This window comes from Tachysurus fulvidraco, chromosome 5, assembly GCF_022655615.1.
Source record: "Tachysurus fulvidraco isolate hzauxx_2018 chromosome 5, HZAU_PFXX_2.0, whole genome shotgun sequence".
NCBI lineage: Eukaryota > Metazoa > Chordata > Actinopteri > Siluriformes > Bagridae > Tachysurus > Tachysurus fulvidraco.
The window spans coordinates 34,038,005-34,061,279 of record NC_062522.1 but is presented as its reverse complement, the minus strand read 5'-3'; the positions used below and the strand labels follow the sequence as shown (position 1 = coordinate 34,061,279).

General features: G+C 46.1%; 2 protein-coding genes across 5 annotated transcripts in view; one reads left to right on the top strand and one right to left on the bottom strand.

The window, feature by feature from the left end:
* The window catches only part of ubn2a (ubinuclein 2a), a 16,882-nt gene extending 7,709 nt beyond the window's left edge, over positions 1-9,173 (top strand). The window contains exons 6-17 of one of the 2 annotated variants that reach the window (XM_027156967.2): positions 422-812; positions 914-984; positions 1,474-1,603; positions 1,868-1,977; positions 2,442-2,552; positions 2,633-2,773; positions 3,118-3,165; positions 3,338-3,377; positions 3,954-5,690; positions 5,772-5,910; positions 6,175-6,240; positions 6,891-9,173. In XM_027156967.2, the coding sequence (XP_027012768.2) occupies positions 422-812; positions 914-984; positions 1,474-1,603; positions 1,868-1,977; positions 2,442-2,552; positions 2,633-2,773; positions 3,118-3,165; positions 3,338-3,377; positions 3,954-5,690; positions 5,772-5,910; positions 6,175-6,240; positions 6,891-6,931 (3,025 nt within the window). In that variant the 3' untranslated portion in view covers positions 6,932-9,173. The remainder of the gene's footprint in view (positions 1-421; positions 813-913; positions 985-1,473; positions 1,604-1,867; positions 1,978-2,441; positions 2,553-2,632; positions 2,774-3,117; positions 3,166-3,337; positions 3,378-3,953; positions 5,691-5,771; positions 5,911-6,174; positions 6,241-6,890) is intronic. The other variant, XM_047814198.1, reaches the window with a different exon arrangement.
* A 266-nt stretch (positions 9,174-9,439) lies between these two features.
* Positions 9,440-23,275, bottom strand: part of LOC113649260 (myosin-10) — a 37,194-nt gene continuing 23,358 nt past the window's right edge. For all 3 annotated transcript variants that reach the window (XM_027156966.2, XM_047814196.1, XM_047814197.1), the window contains 26 exons: positions 22,317-22,510; positions 22,083-22,204; positions 21,838-21,907; positions 21,259-21,419; positions 21,013-21,121; positions 20,730-20,861; positions 20,393-20,599; positions 20,117-20,254; positions 19,789-19,912; positions 19,421-19,592; positions 18,986-19,198; positions 18,655-18,799; positions 17,805-18,011; positions 17,498-17,602; positions 17,243-17,395; positions 14,760-15,008; positions 14,261-14,473; positions 13,927-14,139; positions 13,602-13,763; positions 13,360-13,488; positions 13,080-13,168; positions 12,849-12,972; positions 12,458-12,666; positions 12,197-12,305; positions 11,935-12,107; positions 9,440-11,777 (listed from right to left, as the gene is read on the bottom strand). In XM_027156966.2, coding sequence (XP_027012767.2) covers positions 11,642-11,777; positions 11,935-12,107; positions 12,197-12,305; positions 12,458-12,666; positions 12,849-12,972; positions 13,080-13,168; positions 13,360-13,488; positions 13,602-13,763; positions 13,927-14,139; positions 14,261-14,473; positions 14,760-15,008; positions 17,243-17,395; positions 17,498-17,602; positions 17,805-18,011; positions 18,655-18,799; positions 18,986-19,198; positions 19,421-19,592; positions 19,789-19,912; positions 20,117-20,254; positions 20,393-20,599; positions 20,730-20,861; positions 21,013-21,121; positions 21,259-21,419; positions 21,838-21,907; positions 22,083-22,204; positions 22,317-22,510 — 4,058 coding nt within the window. In that variant the 3' untranslated portion in view covers positions 9,440-11,641. The remainder of the gene's footprint in view (positions 11,778-11,934; positions 12,108-12,196; positions 12,306-12,457; positions 12,667-12,848; positions 12,973-13,079; positions 13,169-13,359; positions 13,489-13,601; positions 13,764-13,926; positions 14,140-14,260; positions 14,474-14,759; positions 15,009-17,242; positions 17,396-17,497; positions 17,603-17,804; positions 18,012-18,654; positions 18,800-18,985; positions 19,199-19,420; positions 19,593-19,788; positions 19,913-20,116; positions 20,255-20,392; positions 20,600-20,729; positions 20,862-21,012; positions 21,122-21,258; positions 21,420-21,837; positions 21,908-22,082; positions 22,205-22,316; positions 22,511-23,275) is intronic.

Genomic DNA, 23,275 nt, shown 5'->3' with positions numbered 1-23,275 from the left:
AGACAGGACACACAGGTGGAGAGACAGGACAGACGGGTGGAGAGACAGGTGGAGAGACGGGACAGACAGGTGGAGAGACAGGACAGACGGGTGGAGAGACAGGTGGAGAGACGGGACAGACAGGTGGAGAGACAGGACACACAGAGGGAGAGACAGACAGTTAGATAAGACAGACAGACGGGTAAGAAGAGACAGATGGATGCAGTAAGACAGCTGCTGGACAATTAGTTTTTGGACTGTAAGAAACATCACAGATGTGATTTCTAAAGTTTCTCCTTTTACAGTTAGATGTTTGAACAGAAACATTGCAGAATAATCGAATCTCATTAAACCCATTTGGGTGGTGCAGCACTCGGAGCCAGAGGAACATGGTGTTATGGTGGTGGTGGTGATAAACACACGTGACTGTTTGTTCCTGCAGCTCCTGTCGTCCGGAGAAGAAGAACAAGAAGCTGATGTTGGCGTCGATGCTAAAACGCTTCGTATCCGAGAAGAAAGAAATGTGCAAACTAAACCTGACTCACAGCACACAGCTCCTCCATGGTGACTTCCTGCTCAGTGACCTGACCTCTGACCCTGCAATGATGTCACTTCTCACCTCAGCCAATGAGAGCGAGCTGCAGGATCTGCTGAATGACCTGGACTTCAGCAGTCTGGACTCTGCACCTCAGGTGAACAATGGACTGATGTGCACAGGAGCAGCGGATGGAGCCTGTGTGAACCCAGAGGCAGAGATTGTGTGTCCTCCTCCTCCACCTCTCCCTAAAGGTCTCCCCGCCCCACTGGTCAAACGCATCGAGGACCTGCGAGCAGTAAGAGCTCATCTTCATCATCATCATCATCATCATCATCACCACATTGCTGTTACACACACAGATTGTCCTGAGTTGTTTATGTGGTTTCTTTACTTCAGGCCTCCAGACAGTTTGATGAGGAGGGCAGAAAGAAGTTCTTCACCTTGGACATGAATAATATTTTGTTAGAGTGAGTATGAGTGTGTTCATGTTCATCTCATTTACACACACACACACACACACACACACACACACACACACACACACACACACACACACTCGCTTAACTTCCCCTTAACACTGCTGTAGTGGAACAACACATAAGGTGGTAATGATCAAGGGGACGTGTTAGTGAGATCTGACCCTCTTTTTCTCTCTGACTATGTCTCTCTCTCTCTCTCTCTCTTTCTCTCTGTCTCTCTCTCTCTCTGTCTCTCTCTCTTTCTCTCTCACTCACTCTCTCTGTCTCTCTCACTCACTCTCTCTGTCTCTCTCTCTCTGTCTGTCTCTCTCTCTCTCACACTCTGTCTCTCTCTCTTTCTCTCTCACTCACTCTCTCTGTCTCTCTCACTCACTCTCTCTGTCTCTCTCTCTCTGTCTGTCTCTCTCTCTCTCACACTCTCTCTCTCCCCCTCCTCTCTTCTCCCCCTCCCCTCTTCTCCCCCTCCCCTCTCCCCAGTATTGAGCTGCAGGTACAACAACAGTCTCCCTCCATTCGCTCTGCTGTATATTCTCACCTTGAGGCTTTTGTTCCATGCAACAAGGAGGCTTTACTGAAACGTCTGAAGAAACTCAGCCTCAACATCCAGGTATACTCTCTCTCTCTCTCTCTCTCTCTCTCTCTCTCTCTCTCTCTCTCTCTCTCTCTCTCTCTCTCTCTCTCCCCCCCTCTCTCTGTGACACTCACACACACTCATTTTTATCACTAATACAAATGTATTTCTTCACAGTTAGTGAACTCAAAACTTCGGATTTATTTATAATTCATTTTGTGTGTGTTTGTGTGTGTGTGTGTGTGTTTGTGTGTGTGTGTTTGTGTGTGTGTGTGTGTGTTTGTGTGTGTGTGAAAACAGGATGATCGTCTTCGCACTCCTCTGTTGAAGCTGAAGTTAGCTGTGTGTAGTGTGATGCCTGAACAAACAGCCAGATACAACATGGACTGTATGGCTAAAGTAGCAGCAAAGTATGAGCAACCTGTCTGTCCCACACACCCGTCTGTCCCACACACCCGTCTGTCCCACACACCCGTCTGTCCCACACACCCGTCTGTCCCACACACCCGTCTGTCCCACACACCCGTCTGTCTCACACACCCGTCTGTCTCACACACCCGTCTGTCTCACACACCCGTCTGTCTTACACACCCGTCTGTCCCACACACCCGTCTGTCCCACACACCCGTCTGTCCCACACACCTGTCTGTCCCACACACCTGTCTGTCCCACACACCCGTCTGTCCCACACACCCGTCTGTCCCACACACCCGTCTGTCTTACACACCTGTCTGTCTTACACACCTGTCTGTCTTACACACCTGTCTGTCCCACACACCTGTCTGTCTTACACACCTGTCTCTCTCACATGCCTAACATCAGTGATTGTTAATGCACATCTACACTGGCTCTGTGTGTGTGTGTGTGTGTGTAGGCAGCAGATGGAGGATGGAGAGAGAAATGTCTCAGAAGATGAAGAGGAGGAGAAACCCGGGAAACGTGTGGTGGGGCCAAGAAAGAAGTTCATCTGGGACGACAAACTGAGGTGAGTGTGTGTTCATTTATCACACGTTTCACACTATTTACACCCCCATTCACCAGGACATTCCTGTGTGTGTGTTTCAGGACTCTGCTGTGTAACCTGGTGAGGGTGAAGTTGAGGTGTTATGAGCAGGAGAAGAGTTCTCTCTCTGTAGAAGATTATCTCAAAGTCTTCATGGAGAACGAGGTCAAACCGCTGTGGCCCAAAGGCTGGATGCAGGCCAGGTGTGTGTACGCGTGTATGTGTGTGTGTACGTGTACGTGTGTGTGTGTGTACGTGGGTGTACACGTGTATGTGTGTGTGTACGTGTATGTGTGTGCACATGTTTGTGTACGTGTGTGTGTGTACGTGTGTGTGTACATGTTTGTGTATGTGTACACACGTGTGTGTGTGTGTGTGTGTGTGTGTGGGTGTACAAGTGTGTGTGTGGGTGTGTGTACACGTGTGTGTGTACACGTGTGTGTGTACACGTGTGTGTGTGTGTGTGTGTGTGTGTGTGTGTGTGTGTGTGTGTGTATACATGTTTGGGTACTAAAGTAATCCTGTATGTGTTCTGTGTTTGTTAAAGGATGCTGTTTAAGGAAAGCCGTACTGTGCATGGTCACCTTACAGACCTGTAAGCACACACACACACACACACACACACACACACACACACACACACACACACAGTAACAATAATGTTAATGCTAGATATTTATATTACCCACATTAGCTGAGACCAACCATTGATGACAAATAAAATCCCTACACACTTAATCTTGTGCTGAAATGTGTCTGTGTTTCAGGGTGAAGAAGAGGATATTTTCCACCCCCAAATCTGTAAAGGTGTGTGTGTGTGTGTCTGTGTCTGTGTGTGTCTGTCTGTGTGTCTGTCTGTGTGTGTCTGTCTGTGTGTGTCTGTCTGTGTGTGTCTGTCTGTGTGTGTCTGTCTGTGTGTGTGTGTGTCTGTGTGTGTGTCTGTCTGTCTGTCTGTGTCTGTCTGTCTCTGTGTGTGTGTCTGTCTGTGTGTGTCTGTCTGTGTGTGTGTCTGTCCGTGTGTGTGTGTGTCTGTCTGTCTCTGTGTGTGTGTGTCTCTGTGTATGTGTCTGTCTGTGTCTCTGTGTGTGTGTCTGTGTCTGTGTGTCTGTCTGTCTGTGTCTCTGTGTGTGTGTCTCTGTGTGTCTGTCTGTGTCTCTGTGTGTGTGTCTCTGTGTCTGTGTGTGTGTCTCTGTGTGTGTGTCTCTGTGTCTGTGTGTCTGTGTCTCTGTCTCTGTGTGTGTGTGTCTCTGTCTCTGTGTGTGTGTGTGTGTGTGTGTGTGTCTCTGTGTCTGTGTGTCTGTGTGTGTGTGTCTCTGTGTGTGTGTGTGTGTGTGTGTATATAAATGTGCTGGACTGTAATACATTACTGTATTTGTCCTGTAGGAGATGGGATTTGACCCAGTACCATGTGTAAGCCCCGCCCCTTTCTCTTCACACCTGCCCTCAGAGACGATCTGCTTGTCTGATTCGCTGGATGAAGATCTGGCCACAAACTCTCTGGAATCCATCGCTCAGGCTCTGACTCTACTCAATGGTATAAACCCAAACTCTGCCCCCAGCACCTCTTCCACCCCTCCTGTTGTAGCGAAGCCCCACCCACAAACAGCGAGCCCCACCCCCTTTTCACAGTCTTCCATGCCAAAAGATGTCTCTTCAGTGCAAAGACAGACAGTGACACCTGCTAGTAAACCCAGCAACACTAGCACCACCACCACACCTGCTAAGCCCCGCCCACCTCCTACAACCACACCTCTGCAGAAGCCATTTGGCACAGTAGGGATAAAGTCTGGTGGAGCCACACCTCCCACGGCTCAGATTAAAAACCCTTCAAAAAAATTGTGTGGTGACGGTGGTGCACAAAAGCCAAGTGTGAACTCTTTAAACACTAAAAGTTTTCAGCAAGTGACCACGCCCTCTTCACCATTGCCCTTCATCCAGAAAAAGGCCACGCCCACTGGACACCACCAGCAGAGGTTTATAACTCCGATGCAAGCCACAATCACAAAGTCTTCCCAAAGTAGCAACTCTCCAATAATCAAACTCACACACCGCCCTCCTGCTCAGACAACGCCTTCTGGCTCCACCCACCGCCCTCCTGCTCAGACAACGCCTTCTGGCTCCACCCACCGCCCTCCTGCTCAGACAACGCCTTCTGGCTCCACCCACCGCCCTCCTACCCAGACAACGCCTTCTGGGTCCACCCACCGCCCTCCTACCCAGACAACGCCTTCTGGCTCCACCCACCGCCCTCCTACCCAGACAACGCCTTCTGGCTCCACCCACCGCCCTCCTACCCAGACAACACCTTCTGGCTCCACCCACCGCCCTCCTATCCAGACAACACCTTCTGGCTCCACCCACCGCCCTCCTGCTCAGACAACGCCTTCTGGCTCCACCCACTGCTCCCCTGTTCAGACCACACCTTCTGGCTCCACCCACCGTCCTCCTGCTCAACCCATGCTCTCAGGCTCTGCCCACCGCTCTCCTGTTCAGTCCCCTGCCCATCAGCCCCCTACTCTCACAGTACCTCCTGGCTCCACCCACCGCTCTTCTGTTTCTACTCCCTCCCCTCCTACCACTGTCCACCACCCTTCTATTACCACTCCCACATCTGGTCACATTAATCGCCCTTCTGCCTCAAATTCACAGAATATTGGCCACACCCATCATGCCCCTGCTTCAAAACCTCCTGCTTCTGGCTCCACCCATCGCGCCTTGGTTTCAACTCCACCCTCTCCGAGCTCACATCGCACGTCAGTTCAAACTCCTCCGAGTTCCGCCTACCGCCCGTCCGTTCCCACTCCACCTCCTAACCTCGCTCAACGTTCTCCAGTGACCACTCCTCCATCTGTTTCGTCCCCTGCTCCCTCCTCTTGTCCACCTGTCCTGACTCCTACACAGTACAACCCGAAGAGTTCAGGATTCAAACCACCTTTCAGCCACGCCCCTGTAGCCACGCCCCACACTTCTAGCTTCCAAGGCTGTAACCCCACATCGGTTGCGACCAATCACGGACAAAGGCAGAGATCAGTGGGAGGGGCTAATCAGAGCAACATGTCAGCCAATTGTGCCTCGTCCTTGGGCCTGCCGTCTCTGTCTGACTCCGCCCTCTTAAATCAGGTAGAGAAGCTGATGTCATGTTTTTTCTGGGTGGATGTGTTTGTCCTGCAGGGATGATGACGTGTCTCTGTCTTTCTGTAGGTGTCGTCTGTGCCGTTGGGTTTGGGGATGTTCGGGGGTCTCGTACCCGTCTCACTGCCCTTTCAGTTCCCTCTGCTCAACTTTGCCCCGGCTGGTGCAGCCACACACCCCCCCAGCTCAGGATACACCCTGTCACCCAGTGAGTGCTGTGTCTCTGTACTACACTGTACCCACAATGCACTGCAGCATTCAAAGCTTCATTCATGTTTAATGTGTGTGTTATTGTGGTAATAAATGTCCACTGTAGGGAGCAGGGAGACATTTAGGACAGCTTTTTATTTATTTATTTAACTCGTGTCCCTCCTTTCCTTTCCTTCCCACCTGGTGATGTGGTTGTGTTCCCTCTTGTTTACTCACTTCCTGTCTCTCCTGTTGGTGTTGTGTTTGTGTCTCTGCATGTCAGACCTGGTTAAGAGTTTGCAGTCAGGTGTTCAGGCTCTTCCTCCTCACCTGCAGCTTGCTTTCTCAGGTAAAGTGTGACGTGTGCAGATCCTCCTTTATCTCTCCTTTATCTCCCTCTCTTTTTCTGTGTGTGACACTTTCATTTGATATGCCTGCTCTGTCCTCTCTCTCACACACACACACTCGCACACACACATACACACACATACAGACATATACACACACACACACACACTCACTCACACCCACACACACACACACACTCACACACACGTACACACACTCCCACGTAAGCCCGGTTGAATTTGGTGTGTTTGTGTTGGAGAGGTTTCTCAGCCTGAAGGAATCTTGTGTGTTAAAACATTTGTATGTAAAAGAGGTTTTGTGACGTGCAGCAGTTACACAACAGACACAAACACAGCACTAACTTCCTCACACACTTTTTTTCTCAGTTTATAAATGATTGTACTGAACAATCTGAAACTCTTTGTTCATTTGAAGTGTTTGGTTTTGATCTTGTTGATTATTTTATTGGGTGTAAATTTAGTTTTCCAGATAAATACCTAAAATCCTGCTTTAATGAAACAGATCAGATTTAAATGTGCTGTATCATTTATCTGCACTGAAACGCTGTGTTTTCCCCCAAACTTCACACACACACACACACACACACACGTGGACTTGTTTAAATGAAAAAATTCTTCTCTTCTTTTTCAGAGTCGAACCAAAGTCAGGGAGGAGACGTGAAGAGGAAATGAGACGAGACGTGAATGTAACCCCAAACCCCCACTACAGAGCTGTTATTAAAAATATACATTCTATTATTAATAATAATTTTATGATTCTGACTGTAGACGATATGGCTGTGGTTTTGCTTCTGTTGTTTGTGAAGCTTCTGGACCTAACCGACTGAAACGATCCTCCAAGACTTTTTGAACCCTTCAGACCCCGAAAAAATCAGTACAAACGCACGTCAGTGTAAAATAGTGACTCAGACGGGCGGAGTTTCAGTTGTTAGCGTCGACACCTGACATGTTAGGACTGTGTGGTTTGTGGGAATCGTTTACAAATGAATTTGATAAAAATACAAAAAAAATATATATATATAAAAATTTTGCAAAAAAAAAAAATTGCAAAGTGATAAAATGTAGCAAAGCTTTTCGACTAAAATCTCAGTAACTCCTGAACCTTTAGTTTAATAACAAGCTTTAAAGCGTCGCTCTGATTGTAGAATCATTTATTCACGGACATTCTGTCGCTTAGCTCTTCACACCACTAAGGGGCGCTGAAGTGCACAAACTTTATTTACTTCTAACACTGAATAATTACATGCATTTATTTTTGTTTTTGTTTTTCAGCAACACTAATTTTGTATAATCGTGCAGGTCATGTGACCAGGCGTGGGGTCTGAAGGGGGTTTTGGAGCTAAAGGTGGAGCGAACGTTGTAATTTCTGATTTTGTCACTATGTTTACATACGACCTTAATCACTGTGGAAGGAAGTGACATAAGTTATATTTGTTTGTACTGCTGGTGGTGTGTGTGTGTGTGTGTGTGTGAGTGAGTGAGAGACGTTTCTACACTCGCTCTTTTTATCCTGCAGAATAATGAAAGCAACTCGATGTTTTTGCTGTTTAGTGTTTTAAAGTGTTTCAGTTATTTATGAGCTTTAACACAGCAACATTTCAGCCTCATTTGTGATTTAATACAAAAGTTTATAGATAGAAATATAAACATCTCGAGTGAGTGTGTGTGTGTGTGTGTGTGTGTGTGACTGTAACATCCCCTCAGTTGCTCAGTTTCAGTGCTGTAGACTCACACTGGACCTTGGTATGAAACTTGAATTTGCTTTTATTTTTATTTTAGAGAGTGTGTGTGTGTGTGTGTGTGTGCGCACGTAGATGAACGTTTCTTTTGTGAAGGATTTTTAGTTCAGTGCTACTTTTTGATCAGACGTGTGCCGATAATCAGACCACAATCTGATGATATTTGTGGTTTTCATGTTTGTTGATGCTCCTTGTTCAGATTAAGGGACCCTAGAAGGTAGCGTGACTCTCGGGTGTGATCTATAGTGCACTACATGCTGTGTGGTTAGTAACAACTACACACACACACTACCCTCACTACCCGGGGGGTAGAATATAAACTCCTCACTCACACGTGCACTACATAGGGTGCAGAATGAATCACATGAACGTTATTCAGCATAAATCCTCTCTGTTTGTTCCCTATGTGACGTGCACATCATTTACCTACCTCTATATACATAGTGCCTCATGTAGGGTTTATAATGCCACTTATATGCTTCACTAGTTTATGTCCACTACATAGGGTATCAATAATGTTCAATGCCCTACACAGTAAATAAGATGGTGATGAGTCCTTAGTGCACTACATGGGGGTTCTTTCAGAATGTCAGGTACATTTCCTGTGTAAGTGCCCTTACTCAGACACCCTACATAGGGCACTATATACAGTAAGGGAGCGACAGGGAAGGTTTTACTCTCCCTACATAAAGCAATGAGACCTGAACAGAAAATATACTGATTATCGTCACATGGCTGTAAACTGAAACGCCTTCGATTGTGAGATTAAAAACAAACTATGCAGGATGCTTCAACACTCAACTGTTAACTGTGTGTGTGTGTGTGTGTGTGTGTGTGAGAGAGAGAAATAAATACCTCTGTTTAGTATCAGTGCTTCTCGAGCCTGGTGATTTTTTTTTTCATTCATTTTAGACATTTAATATTTTTTAGAGTTGAAACGAACGGATTGATGGCCAAAGATGATTGTGTTAGTGTGTGTGTGTGTGTGTGTGTGAGAGATATTGAACAAGCTAACCTCTGTAGCGTACCTGATCTAACCGTGTTGTCTGTACGTGAATAATGTGGACAAAATTTTAAAACTTAAGTTTTTTTTCTTAAAGACACTGATATGTAAAGATAAGAATTTTATTTGAAGTAGATTATTTTTGTCTGTTTAATAAAAAATGCCATCATGAGTCTGATTGGATTTGATTTCTCAGTGACTCGTGTTCCTGAGCACTGAACTGCTCCACTACACTCATTATACACTCGAACTGTACACAAGGGTTAGTTTAAACACACACACACTATTCTGTAGCACATCTCTGAGTGTGTAACACTAAACACACCGTTAGTCGTGACCTCTAACACAGTGTGTGTGACGATCTCAGAACGTCCTGAACACATCGTGCCCCTCGTCTGAACTTCACATGACAACAAACTTAACAAAAGACATGAAATGTACATTTTCTTCTGTAATGAAGCTTTTATTATTATTATTTTTTCCTTTACAAAAAAACACAAACACTTGTCTAGAAATACAGTAACTGTATACAAGGGCGAGGAATAAAGGAGAGGATTATAGTGTATCTGCAGCTGAGTGTCTGCTAGTCAAACAGTCAGGCTGATAATAATAATAATAATGACAGCAATAATAGTCATTTTAGTAATAATTATGATCATTATAATGAAGATTATCACCAGGTGATGATGATGATGGGCTGAAGTTATAAAGCTTTTAAACCAAATGAAATCTCAGAATTTTAAACTGCGAGTAACACTGAAGCTGGTTTACACACAAAAAAAGGGCCAATGCGGAGTGGATACGACTCAAAGCGCAAGAAGAACCAAAGATAAAGAAAATAAAAGTTAGATAGTGTTTATTATTATTATTCTCCCATCAGGTCACCTTCAAGTTAAACTCTTCACCTGTCGACAGAGTTTTGGTGTTTTTTTTATTAGTTTACTCTAAGGCACTTTTTAAAGCAACGTCAATAAACACCGACATTTACACAAGTCTACAGACACCCTGCATATTATTATTATTATTATTGCAAACTTTTGGTCGTAAATTCAGTTTTCTTCCAGTTTTCTGTAAGATCAGTGGAGACGTGTCCGGTGTGTTCTGTAGGTCACTGAGAGGTTAATGTAGCTAACAAACAAGGGGAAATTATAGCCTCCAGTTTAGCAAACAGTCACGTTAGTGTCACAGAAAAGCCCAAACTCTGGCAGGGGGGCGTGGCCTAATCTGAAGACGAACACTGTAGGTTAAGTGATTCAGAAAAGAATATTATTATTATTATTATATTAAACATGAGAGTGTGAAAGAATAAAAGAGGAAGTACAATGAAAGATATTTTGGAGTGTGTGCTGTACACTTAGCGCTCCGTGCTAAACTGGATCCCATAAACAGCCATTACTTGTTAGCATCATTGGCCTCATGGCTCAGTTTCTTGTTCTAATAGCGTGGACGTGTCTGTGGACAAGTGTAAACATGCTAGTGGGTGATTTTAGGGTTTTAAAGGTGTATAATACTGAGTGTGTTGTAGTGGCTTTAATACTCTGTATAGTGCCTGATAATCACCACCGTAGTGTCCCAGTCTAATTAAACCAGATCCTTCATGTTCCTAGTTTTCCTTCAACACTTAAAAAAAAAAAGAAAAAAAAAAAGAGAAAAGCAGCGGTTTATTAAACAGAAAAGAAAAAAGGTCCTTCTTATCCTTCTTTTCCTCCCATTTGTGTTCCAGTCCTGTATGGCTTTTACCAACATGTGCAGCTTTAAAACATTTTGCAAATCACATTTCATCGAAATAATCTTACGAACATTTTCCTGTTTTACTGAATTCTCCCAAGCAGAATGTTCCAGTTTCTCTTCTATCTAAAGCGTGGAACAGAACGGAGATACGCTAACGTTCACGCTAACACCTCGTCACAGCTTTGCATTTCCAGTCGGTTGGTCTGTGTGTGTGTGTGTGTGTGTGTGTGTGTGTGTAGTATTAATATTTCTACTTGTGATGTCTTTTGGAGGAAAAAACACCAGCCCATGTTTCACACACATCCGTCTGTTCATAATAATCATGAAAATCCCACTAACCATTTTTCTCTTTTGATTAATAATAATAACGTCTTTGTTGTGGTCTGATTAGAATCTGATTATGTGAGTGTCGAAACTCGAGATTTTTAATTAGTGTTTTCATTACAAGCTCTGAATCAACAATTCATAACTGAACCTCATGCAGATTTTTTCCTGTCATCAGAGTCCAGATATGAAGTGTGTGTGAGTGCGCGCGCGCACGTGTGTGTGAGAGTGTGTGTGTGTGTGTGTGTGTGTGTGAGAGAGAGAGTGTGTGAGAACAATTATTCCAGATGAGAATCTGATTTAATGTCTGAACGTAAACAGATAATTAGTGTTTCAGTAAACTAAGATGCTCCATCATATTACATCCATTTCCCTTCATACACTAAGCACGCGAGTGAACGAGTGTGTTGATGATCCATCAGTCATGATAACTGAGGCACAATCACTTTTGCACAAGGAGAATGTTATAGTGTGTGTGATGAATGATCTGGAGGGTGTAATGTCACTGTAGTACCACAGGGGGGCAGCAGGGAGGAATGAGAAGAGGTCAAGGCGGGGGTGGGGTTTGTGTCTGTCTCCTCTTCTCTACTCGTTCTGTGGTGACTGTGCTTCATTTGAGTCGCTCACTTTGCTGTCAGCTTCGTCCTCAGAGAACTCGCCCTCCACCTGGAGCTGCCTGCGACCCGAGCGGCCGGAGGGGAAAGTGACCGGACCCCCGCGCCTGACACACACACACACACATTGTCTCAGATGGTCACTGTGTCCATGTGTAAATGTACTGAGCATCAGTGAGCAGACATACCTCATAACCCTAACCACAGTAAAGTGTGTTTGTGTGTGTGTGTTTGTGTGTGTGTGTGTGTGTGTGTGTGTGTTACCTCAGACGGTTCTTGAGTGTGTTAACTTCTCGGCTCAGACCCTCGCTGGCCTCAGTGGCATCCTCCAGCTCTCTCTGTAACTTCCTCCGGGAGGCGTTAGCGCGTGTCGCTTCTTCCTCTGCTTCCTCTAACTGCCGCTTGAGCTGCTTCATGCGCGAGTTAGCCTTCTCCATCTACACACACACACACACACACACACAATTAAAACTGAAGTATTTCTGCTTCCTGTTAAAGTGGACTGGTGACATGAAGGTGATGTCACCTGCTCCTTGTACTGGTCAGCATGGCGACGCTCATCCTCCACCTGCATGAACACTTCCTTTAGTTTCTTCTCTGTACGTCTCACAATCTTATTGGCTGCTGCCCGCTCCCTGTAAACAGGTTGGTTTAGATCTGATCATAAGGGACTTGATCACATCTGATCATTAACTCAAGACCATAAAGTCTGGGACTAAAACAGATAAACATCTTCACCCAAAACAACTAATATAATCAATATAAAAAGTCAATGTGTGTGTCCTACTTGTTCTCCTGCTCCAGCTGTTCCTCCAGCTGTAGGATTTTGGCCTCCAGAGCTGCGATACTGGACTTGAACTTGGATTTGATCGAGCCTTCAAGCTCCTGCAGTTTGGCCTTCAGGTCCTTATTCTGTCTCTCCAGCTGCTGTCGAGCCGTCTCACTCTTCTGAGCCGCGCTACGCTCACCTGCTAGTTCTGTGCTCAGTGTGTCCACCTAGACACACACACACACACACACACACACACACACTTACTAACAGCAGCATCTAACACTAACGCATACTAAAACCTGCAGGTCCAGAATAAGTAAACACAAGTTTAGAAGGTGTTAGGAGGTGTCAACACCATTAAAACACAGGGAGGTGTGTGTGTGTGTGTGCGCGTGTGTGTGTTCACCTGCATGGCTGTTTTACGGAAGCGATCATTAAGCAGCTCCATGTTGCTCTGCTCCTCTTCCAGTTCCTCCTCCAGCTGAGCAATACGAGCCTCCAACCTCCGCTTCTCATCCATCAGGGCAGACCTCACACACACACACACACACACACACACACACACACACACACAGTCATTTACACATTCACATGTACACATGACTGCACCTGAGACATCTTATAGGAGTGAACGTACTTTCCGGAGGCGCTGTTAGAGATTTCATCGGCCAGCTCGTCTCTCTCCTGCTCAGCATGACGACGTGCTCTCTCTGATGCAGCCAGGTCCTGACACACACACACACACACACACACACACACACACACAATCAAACTCAAACACAGTGACTAGCAACATCTCACACTGAAGGTCAGGGAGCATGGGAATATGTTTGTAGATTAGCATATAAGTGCATATTAGCTTATGTTTTTATGAATGGTGTGTGTGCTAGAACACACACACACACAGACACACACACCTCTTGTAGCTGCAGGATCTCGGCTTCGAGGCTCTTTAGCTTCTTCTCGTTCTCTTTGGACTGGGCAAAAATCTCATCTCGTGATGTACGAGCTTCCTCCAGCTCCCTCTGATAATCCTTCATCTGAGCCTGATGTACACACACACACACACACACACACACACACACACACACACACACACACACTACAGTATACAGTACATAAGGTGGTGTAACAGATGCACCAGTGAGTGATGTCACACCTGGAGTTTGCGGAGTTGTTTGATAGCTTCATCTCGAGCTTTATTGGCTGCCTCGATTTGAGCCTCCACATCTTTGAGGTCAATCTCCAGCTTCTTCTTCGCCGCCACAGCCAGAGCTCTCTGCTTCCGCTCGTCCTCCAGCTCTGCCTCCATCTCGCGCACCTACACACGAAGGTTAAAGGTTATTCTTCATTATCCTGATGCATCATCCTAATAAACTGTAAAATAAAGGTTTTCTGTATGTATGCAGGAAGCAAAGCAATCGTCTACCCACAGGGCTGCAGGTCAGGACGAGCTTCTGTGTAATAAACATGAGAGTCGTCACCTGTTTCACCAGAAGTCTCTTCTTCTCATCGTTCTGTTCATCTCTGGCCTGCAGGTCGCGTTCAAACTGTGCCTTCATGGCCTGCATGTTCACCTCCAAGCGCAGTTTGGCATCTTCAGTGGCCTGCAGCTCGTCCTCCAGCTCCTCCAGCTGAGTGCGCATCTCCTCCACCTGCTGCTCTAGGGTGCGCTTTGACTTCTCCAGCTCATGCACCTGTGTGCGCACACACACACACACACACACACCACAGTATTAACTTTTATACACAATCTTGTCTACTGATACAACCAGCTGATTATTACTGCGTATTTTTAATGGTTAATAAAAGACGCACATTTTTGCCCACATCATCCTTAGAGCTCATCAGATCCTCCATCTCAGCACGCAGCTGTTTGTTCAGTCTCTCAAACTCCTCTTTCGCCTCCAGAGCCTCGTCGAGTGCTCGTGCCAACGACAGCGCCTTCGTCTCCTTCTCCCTTGCCTCGGCTTCTGCTCGGTCCCTCTCCTCAGCATAACGTGCAGAAATACTCTTCTCCTCTGCCAACATCTACACACACGCACACGCAAAAACACACACACACACGCACGCACAAAAACACACACACACACGCACAAAAACACACACACACACGCACAAAAACACACACGCGCACAGTCCCGTATCCAGCAGATGTTGGGAAGGGAAAAAAAAAAGTCTGATAAATATTCCAAAACCATAAACACGTTAACTTATGAGGAGGTAAATCCTGTTAACAATAACAATAAAAATCTATTGTAATATAAAACCGTTTACTTTAACGTAACGTTTCAATATTACATTACTAATTGTGTACCTGGTCAAATTTTTTCTGTTTTTTCTCCAGGTTGGAGACGATCTGCCGCTGGTGGTCCAGGTCCACCGTGAGGTCGTCCAGCTCCTGCTGCAGACGTGTCTTTGTCTTCTCCAGCTTATCGAAGGCCAGAGTTTTCTCCTCCAGCCGTGTGTTACAGGCTTCCATGTCCTTCTGGAGCTTCCGCTTTGCCTCCTCAAGACCTTCCACCACACCCACATCATCCTCCAGCTTCTTCTTCGTCTCACACAGCTATACACACACACACACAATACACAAGATAAATATTACACACACACTTAAAGGGGACACGAGGCCTGTGTGCCTGTTAGGGGTGCCAATACTTCAGGGTACTGTGCAGTAACCATGAAAGACCTAAACTAGAATTTACACAGAAAATTGTGCCCTTCTGATATTTAGTCTGTGACCGAGTGACTCAGTACTGATGTGTCTGTCAAATGCAACGTACTGTAAAAGTATACACACACACACACACACACACACCTGTGCCTATGTGTACACACACACACACACACACACACCTGTGCCTATGTGTACACACACACACACACACACACCTGTGCCTATGTGTTCACACACACACACACACACACCTGTGCCTATGTGTACACACACACACACACACACACCTGTGCCTATGTGTACACACACACACACACACACACCTGTGCCTATGTGTACACACACACACACACACACACACCTGTGCCTATGTGTACACACACACACACACACACACCTGTGCCTATGTGTACACACACACACACACACACACCTGTGCCTATGTGTACACACACACACACACACACACCTGTGCCTATGTGTACACACACACACACACACACACCTGTGCCTATGTGTACACACACACACACACACACACCTGTGCCTATGTGTACACACACACACACACACACACCTGTGCCTATGTGTACACACACACACACACACCTGTGCCTATGTGTACACACACACACACACACACCTGTGCCTATGTGTACACACACACACACACACCTGTGCCTATGTGTACACACACACACACACACACACACACACCTGTGCCTATGTGTACACACACACACACACACACACACACACCTGTGCCTATGTGTACACACACACACACACACACACACACACACCTGTGCCTATGTGTACACACACACACACACACACACACACACACACACACACACACACACACACACACACACCTGTGCCTATGAGTACACACACACACACACACACACACACACCTGTGCCTATGTGTATACACACACACACACACACACACACCTGTGCCTATGTGTATACACACACACACACACACACACACCTGTGCCTATGAGTACACACACACACACACACACACACCTGTGCCTATGAGTACACACACACACACACACACACACACACACACACACACACCTGTGCCTATGTGTACACACACACACACACACACCTGTGCCTATGTGTACACACACACACACACACACCTGTGCCTATGTGTACACACACACACACACACACGTGCCTATGTGTACACACACACACACACACACGTGCCTATGTGTACACACACACACACACACGTGCCTATGTGTACACACACACACACACACGTGCCTATGTGTACACACACACACACACACGTGCCTATGTGTACACACACACACACACACACGCCTATGTGTACACACACACACACACACACGCCTATGTGTACACACACACACACACACACGCCTATGTGTACACACACACACACACACACACACACACACACACCTGTGCCTATGTGTACACACACACACACACACACACCTGTGCCTATGTATACACACACACACACACACACACACACCCCTGTGCCTATGTATACACACACACACACACACCCCTGTGCCTATGTGTACACACACACACACACACCCCTGTGCCTATGTGTACACACACACACACACACCCCTGTGCCTATGTGTACACACACACACACACACCCCTGTGCCTATGTGTACACACACACACACACCCCTGTGCCTATGAGTACACACACACACACACACACACACACACCTGTGCCTATGAGTACACACACACACACACACACACACACACACACCTGTGCCTATGTGTACACACACACACACACACACACCTGTGCCTATGTGTACACACACACACACACACACACACACACCTGTGCCTATGTGTACACACACACACACACCTGTGCCTATGTGTACACACACACACACACACACACACCTGTGCCTATGTGTACACACACACACACACCTGTGCCTATGTGTACACACACACACACACCTGTGCCTATGTGTACACACACACACACACCTGTGCCTATGTGTACACACACACACACACCTGTGCCTATGTGTACACACACACACACACACACACACACACCTGTGCCTATGTGTACACACACACACACACACCTGTGCCTGCAGGTTTGCCAGCTGTTTCTCCAGGTTCTTGCGGGTCTCCTCCTCTTCCTCCTGCTGCTCCTGCAAGTTGTTCTTCTCCTCCTCCAGCTGTCTAATCCGGCTGCTTAAATTCAGCTTCTGGCGAGTCTCCTCCTGAAGCAGCTCCTACAGACACACACACACACACACACACACACACACACCCCTAGATGAATGACACAGTCCCCCCCCCTCTCCCCCACACATAAACAGTGTGTAAAACATTACCTGTGTGTCCTGTAACTGGCTCTCAAGACTTGCTGCATCTTTTGCTAGTTTGATCCCCTTTTTCTCAGCATCCTCCAACAGACCTGACACATTTTCTAACTCTGTCTACACACACACACAAAACATTATTATTGAAATAGCATGTACATTACACAACTCACAAATATACATACATAATACACACACACACTTCAGTATTAAACCACTGAAAACAAGCAGCAAATCTAAACAAAACTCCGTGTCCCCAGTGATACCAGTAACTGATATCAGATTTAACACTGGTTATTTTATACTGAGTACTAATTACCTGTAGTTTGTGTGTGCGCTCGATCAGTTCCCCTTTGTTCCTCTCTCCCTCTGTGACTCGAGACAGAATTTCCTGCAGCTGTGTCTCCAGTTTTTTGCGTTTGTGTTCAGATTCCAGTTTAGTCTGCTGTAGCACCTTCACTTCATTACTCAGCTCCTTATTATCACCTTCCAGGGTCTGCTTACTCTTCTCTAGGTTCAGCTTAAACTGCACACACACACACACACACACACACACACACACACACACACACACACACACACACACACACACACACACACACACACACGCACACACGCACACACGCACACACGCACACACACACACATTACTGTTCTGTCTGATATTAAGCTTAATAAATTTGTACTTAAACACTGTGCTGTTAAATAAAAATACATGGAATAATTCTATAAAAATAACTACAGGGTTCGTGTGTGGTTTTATATATACAGAGAGAGAGAGTGTGAGAGCGAGAGAAGGAGAGCGAGAGGGAGAGAGAGAGAAGGAGAGAGAGAGAAAGAGAGAGAAGGAGAGCGAGAGAAAGAGAGAGAAGGAGAGCGAGAGAAAGAGAGAAGGAGAGCGAGAGGGAGAGAGAGAAAGAGAGAGAAGGAGAGCGAGAGAAAGAGAGAGAAGGAGAGCGAGAGGGAGAGAGAGAGAGAAGGAGAGCAAGAGGGAGAGAGAGAAAGAGAAGGAGAGCGAGAGAAAGAGAGAGAAGGAGAGCGAGAGAAAGAGAGAGAAGGAGAGCGAGAGGCAGAGAGAGAGAGAGAAGGAGAGCGAGAGGGAGAGAGAGAGAGAGAGAGAGAAGGAGAGAGAAGAAGAGAGCAATAGAGAGCGGGAGAGAGAGACTGACCCTCTTGGCCTGCTCCAGTTGCTCAGATAGTTCCTCCAGAGCAGTACCATGTCTCTGTCTTATCTCCTGAATCTGGGACTCGTGATTTCGAGCTTCTTCATCAATTGCCTTCTTTAGCTCAGTCACTTCCTGCTCTCTCTTAGTCCTTAAAAACCAAACACAATTAGTACCACACACACACACACACACACACACACACACACACACACACACACACACAGGATAAGAGTCCAGTCCTAACCCAATGTTCAGTTTATTTAACCTGAGAGTTCTTCTGTACCTGTAATGCCGTTCTAACTGAAGGTCCTGGGTTTTAATCCCAGTGCCGTACCTGAGCTCCTGTTGTGCTGCTGTGGTGTCCAGCGTGTCCTCTAGTTCAGTCTTCAGAGCCTCCAGCTCCTCACTCAGATCCCGCTTCAGCTTTTCTGCTTTATTCCGAGCTGCTTTCTCAGACTCCAGATCCTCCTGAAGCTCAGCTAACTGAGCCTGAAGCTCCCTCACCTGCTTCAGAGCGTTGTTCTTCTGAGCCACTTCCTCATCTCCTCTGTCACACACACACACACACACACACACACACACACACACACACACACACACACACAATAAGAATTAAGTAGTAGCGCACTGCAAGGAAAAATGTATGATGATACACTGGATTAATGTGTGTGCGTGTGTGTGTGTGTGTGTGAGTGAGTATGAGTGTGTGTGTGTGTGTGTGTGTGTGTGTGTATGAGTGTGTGTGTGAGTGTGTGTGTGTGTGTGTTACCTGGCCAGCACAGCCTGTAGTTCCTCCTCTTTTTTGGCCAGTTGCAGTTTGAGCTCGTCGATCTGAGCCTGAAGTTCAGAGATTTGCTCCTGCAGGTCGGTCATCTCTCCATCCAGCTTCCTTTTAGCCTTCTCCAGCTCCTGACGGGTTTTCTCCTCCTTCTTCAGACGTTCTGCGAGACACACACACACACACACACACACACACACACACACACACACACACACACACACACACACAGAAAGTTAAGCTCTAACAGTGAGTTAATGTTATTTATTATACAGCCATATAAACTAGAGAAGACAACAGAAGACAGAGATATAAATCTGTGTTGGAAAGTAAAATGATAATTAATTCTTTTTATTTACCTTCTAGGTCAACCATCATCATCTCCTGCTTGTTCTTCACCTTCCCAAGGTTCTTCGCCTTCTCTTCTTCCTCAGCTAATAAAGAGGTCATTTCCCCCACCCTCTCCTCCAACAGCTTCTTCTCCTGCACACACAAATGTAATAAAGATTAAAGTTAACTATAATGTTAGAGAGACTTTTAGTTGTGATGATTTAATCGATATTTGTCTGATTAACCAGTGACGCACACTAACTAGCTGGTGTACCTAGCTAGCACACTAACTAGCTGGTGTACCGGTGTTAACTAGAGGAACACAGTCAGTTTCTCTACATACTTGAACCTGCTCACCTTCAGGAATTTGGAGTTTTGGTCCTCTAGTAGAAGCAGATCTTCCTCCATTTTTTTAATTTTGGCTTCTGCAGTTACTTTCTCCAGCTGTAGCTTCTGTCTAGCAGCTTCTTCTTCATCCAACTGCTCCTCTAGGTCCTACACACACACACACACACACACACACACACACACGTCTAAGCTATTGGTTTAATTTATGGTCCAACGTGTTCCGTGTTTGTTCCCCACTGACGAGTATAAATGACCATCATCATCATCATCATCATCATCACTGACCTGTATGTGTGACTGCATTTTCTTCTTCTCATTTTGTAGGGTCTGGTTGCGCTCCTCCTCCTCCTCCACACGAGACTCCAGGTCATGCAGGATCTCCTCCAGCTCCTGCTTCTTGGCCACTAATCGAGCTCTCATCTCCTCCGCCTCAGCAAACAGCTCCGTCTCCGCCTGCAGCTGCTCTGCCAGGATGTTTTTCTCCTCCACCAGCTGGACAACACACACACACACACACACACACACACACACACACACACACAATACATAAAGACATAAGCTCTACACTTATGGACATGAAAGTGAGATGCTTGTTAAAGAATGCATGTGTAGGAGTGTTAACCTGTTGGTGCTTCCTCTCCATCTCCACCAGTTCATTCTCCACCTTCACCTGTCTCTCTTTCACCTTCACCAGCTCCTCATCTTTTGCTTGCATTTCCTCCTCTTGGCGAGTCACCTGGAGAAGAGGCTTCACCTGCGTGCACACACACACACACACACACACACACACACACACACACACACACACACACAGAGTGTCAACCTTCCTTATGATATCTTAACAGACTCTGTAAGTACACATTTACACGTGTGTGTGTGTGTGTGTGTGTAAGAGAGTCCCTCACCTTTGTGAAAAGTCTCCACCACTGCCAGTGCCGCAGTTTCAGGTATGCAGCACAGTTCCTCTGGAGAACCTTCAGAGCGCTCAACTGCTGCTGCTTCTTAGCAAAGGCTCTACACACACACACACACACACACAGACACACACACACAGACACACACACACAGACACACACACACACAGGTTAGCAGAGACACTAGGGCACCACAAAAGGAGCAGAGATGACACTAGGGCAGAATGAAGTGCTCACTTGCGAGCCAGGTAACCACGACACACAGCCTGGAAGTAAATGATGATGTCTGTGATTTTCAGGTCACGCTCCTCCTCCAGGTGGGCCAGAACTCCAGTCCTGAAAAATATCTTGCTCTGACCGATCCGGTAGAGATTCTGATCCAACTCAAGGGCCTGGATCTGTCGGCGTAGGGAATTATTAATAATCATTAATAATTAAATACGTAAATAAATAAAGAACAAGAAATAATGAAAGTAAGTGAGAGGAGAGAACGTGTGTGTGAGAGAGAGCGTGTGTGTGTGTGTGAGAGAGAGAGAGTGTGTGTGTGTCCTGCTTGGTTTAACTTTAAGTAAAATGAGTCTTTATTCACCATTTATTTTAACTGGATGATGCAATCGGTTTTAATTCCTGCTATGAGAAGAGACCAATCTAAAGATCTGAGTCAGTAGATGTGTGTGTGTGTGTGTGTGTGTGTTTAGCAGAAATACCCAACAAGACCCGACTGACTGTGTGATGTGCTGCATTTACTAATTACATCATTTACTCTTCATTGTTTTCACTCAGTGATGTGAGGAATCTGTCATGATGTAAACTCACCATCCGCTCACACGCTTGTTTACCATCCATGAAGCCCTTTGGGATGGCGTTAGGAGTCAGGATCTCGTATCTGGTTACACACACACACACACACACACACACACACACACACACACACACACACACACACACACACACACACACACACAGTGTGACAGAGCACAATCTGAGCATTGCAGGGTGTGAAATAAATAAATGTGTGTAGGTATGTGTACGCATGTAAGGGTGTGTGTGTGTGTGTGTACCTCTGTCTGAACTCCTGAAAGATGATGCGGTTGGGGAAACCCTGTCTGCAGATCCTGATTCCCTCCAACACACCGTTACACCTGAGCTGATCCAGAACCAGGTGAGGTTCCAGTTTACCAGCCTGGAGTGAAATGGTGTAAGAAGAATAAATAGTGAATAATTCATAAAAACTGTACAGAAGTCATGACAGGTTTGTTTTTTGACCACACACACTAACAGCCCCACACACCCACCCTCTTCTCGTGGTTGGGGATGATACAGCGGACGAAGTTGGGGTTGGTGTTCCTCAGCGTGGCCATCAGCTTGGTCAGAGACTCTTTGTAAAGCTGGCCGACGGTCCGGAACATTCCTTTCTTTGTTTTATACGTCGCCCCGAACGCAGTTTCATTCATCCCAGCCACCTGATCCAGTCCGACGATACGATCCACTGGGACACACACACACACACACACACACACATTAGTAAAATGATGTGCACACACATACTAAACACACACAGAACAAACAGAAAGAGTCCCAAGAATGGATGTAACATAGTGCTGCAACAGGATCAGGCTCAGTTTAATACAATAGTGTTACACTAACTATAATCTTTACATTAATCAGGGTTAGGTGTGTGCTGATAATCACTTACATCTGATCCTAATCATGTCGTTATACACACTTCTCCCTCTTCAGCTTTGGCACTGATCAATTTAAAATGTTTGTAACTATAATCCATCAACACACCCCTAAACAGCACCGGTCCAATCCCCCCAAACCAGAACCCCCAAAAAGCCTGAGCCCTGCAATGCATGCTTGGTGTATTTACATTTGTTTTTAAGCACCAAAAGCATAGATGACACAAAGCAGAACAACGATGGAGGTGCAAATTACATCTAAACGAAAGCACACTGCTGAAGCAGATCTAAAACATGTGCCAACAGTCTGCATCTTCAGCTCAACTAAGTCAGGGTGCATCTTAAAACCCGCCCTCACAGTGACGCCGCACGCATTAACGTTTATTTAGCATGTCTGATCGTCAGCGTGTCGAGCTCACGAGCTAGAGTTAGTTATACAACTGTGAACATCGGCTTCACTACAAGAGATAAAGCTAGCTAAATTAACATCTGCTGCAGTGCAGTCTGGGTAACGTCCCAGTAAACAATACAAAATGCAGGTAGCTGAAGGGGTTAAGGCTCTTGGGTTAAGG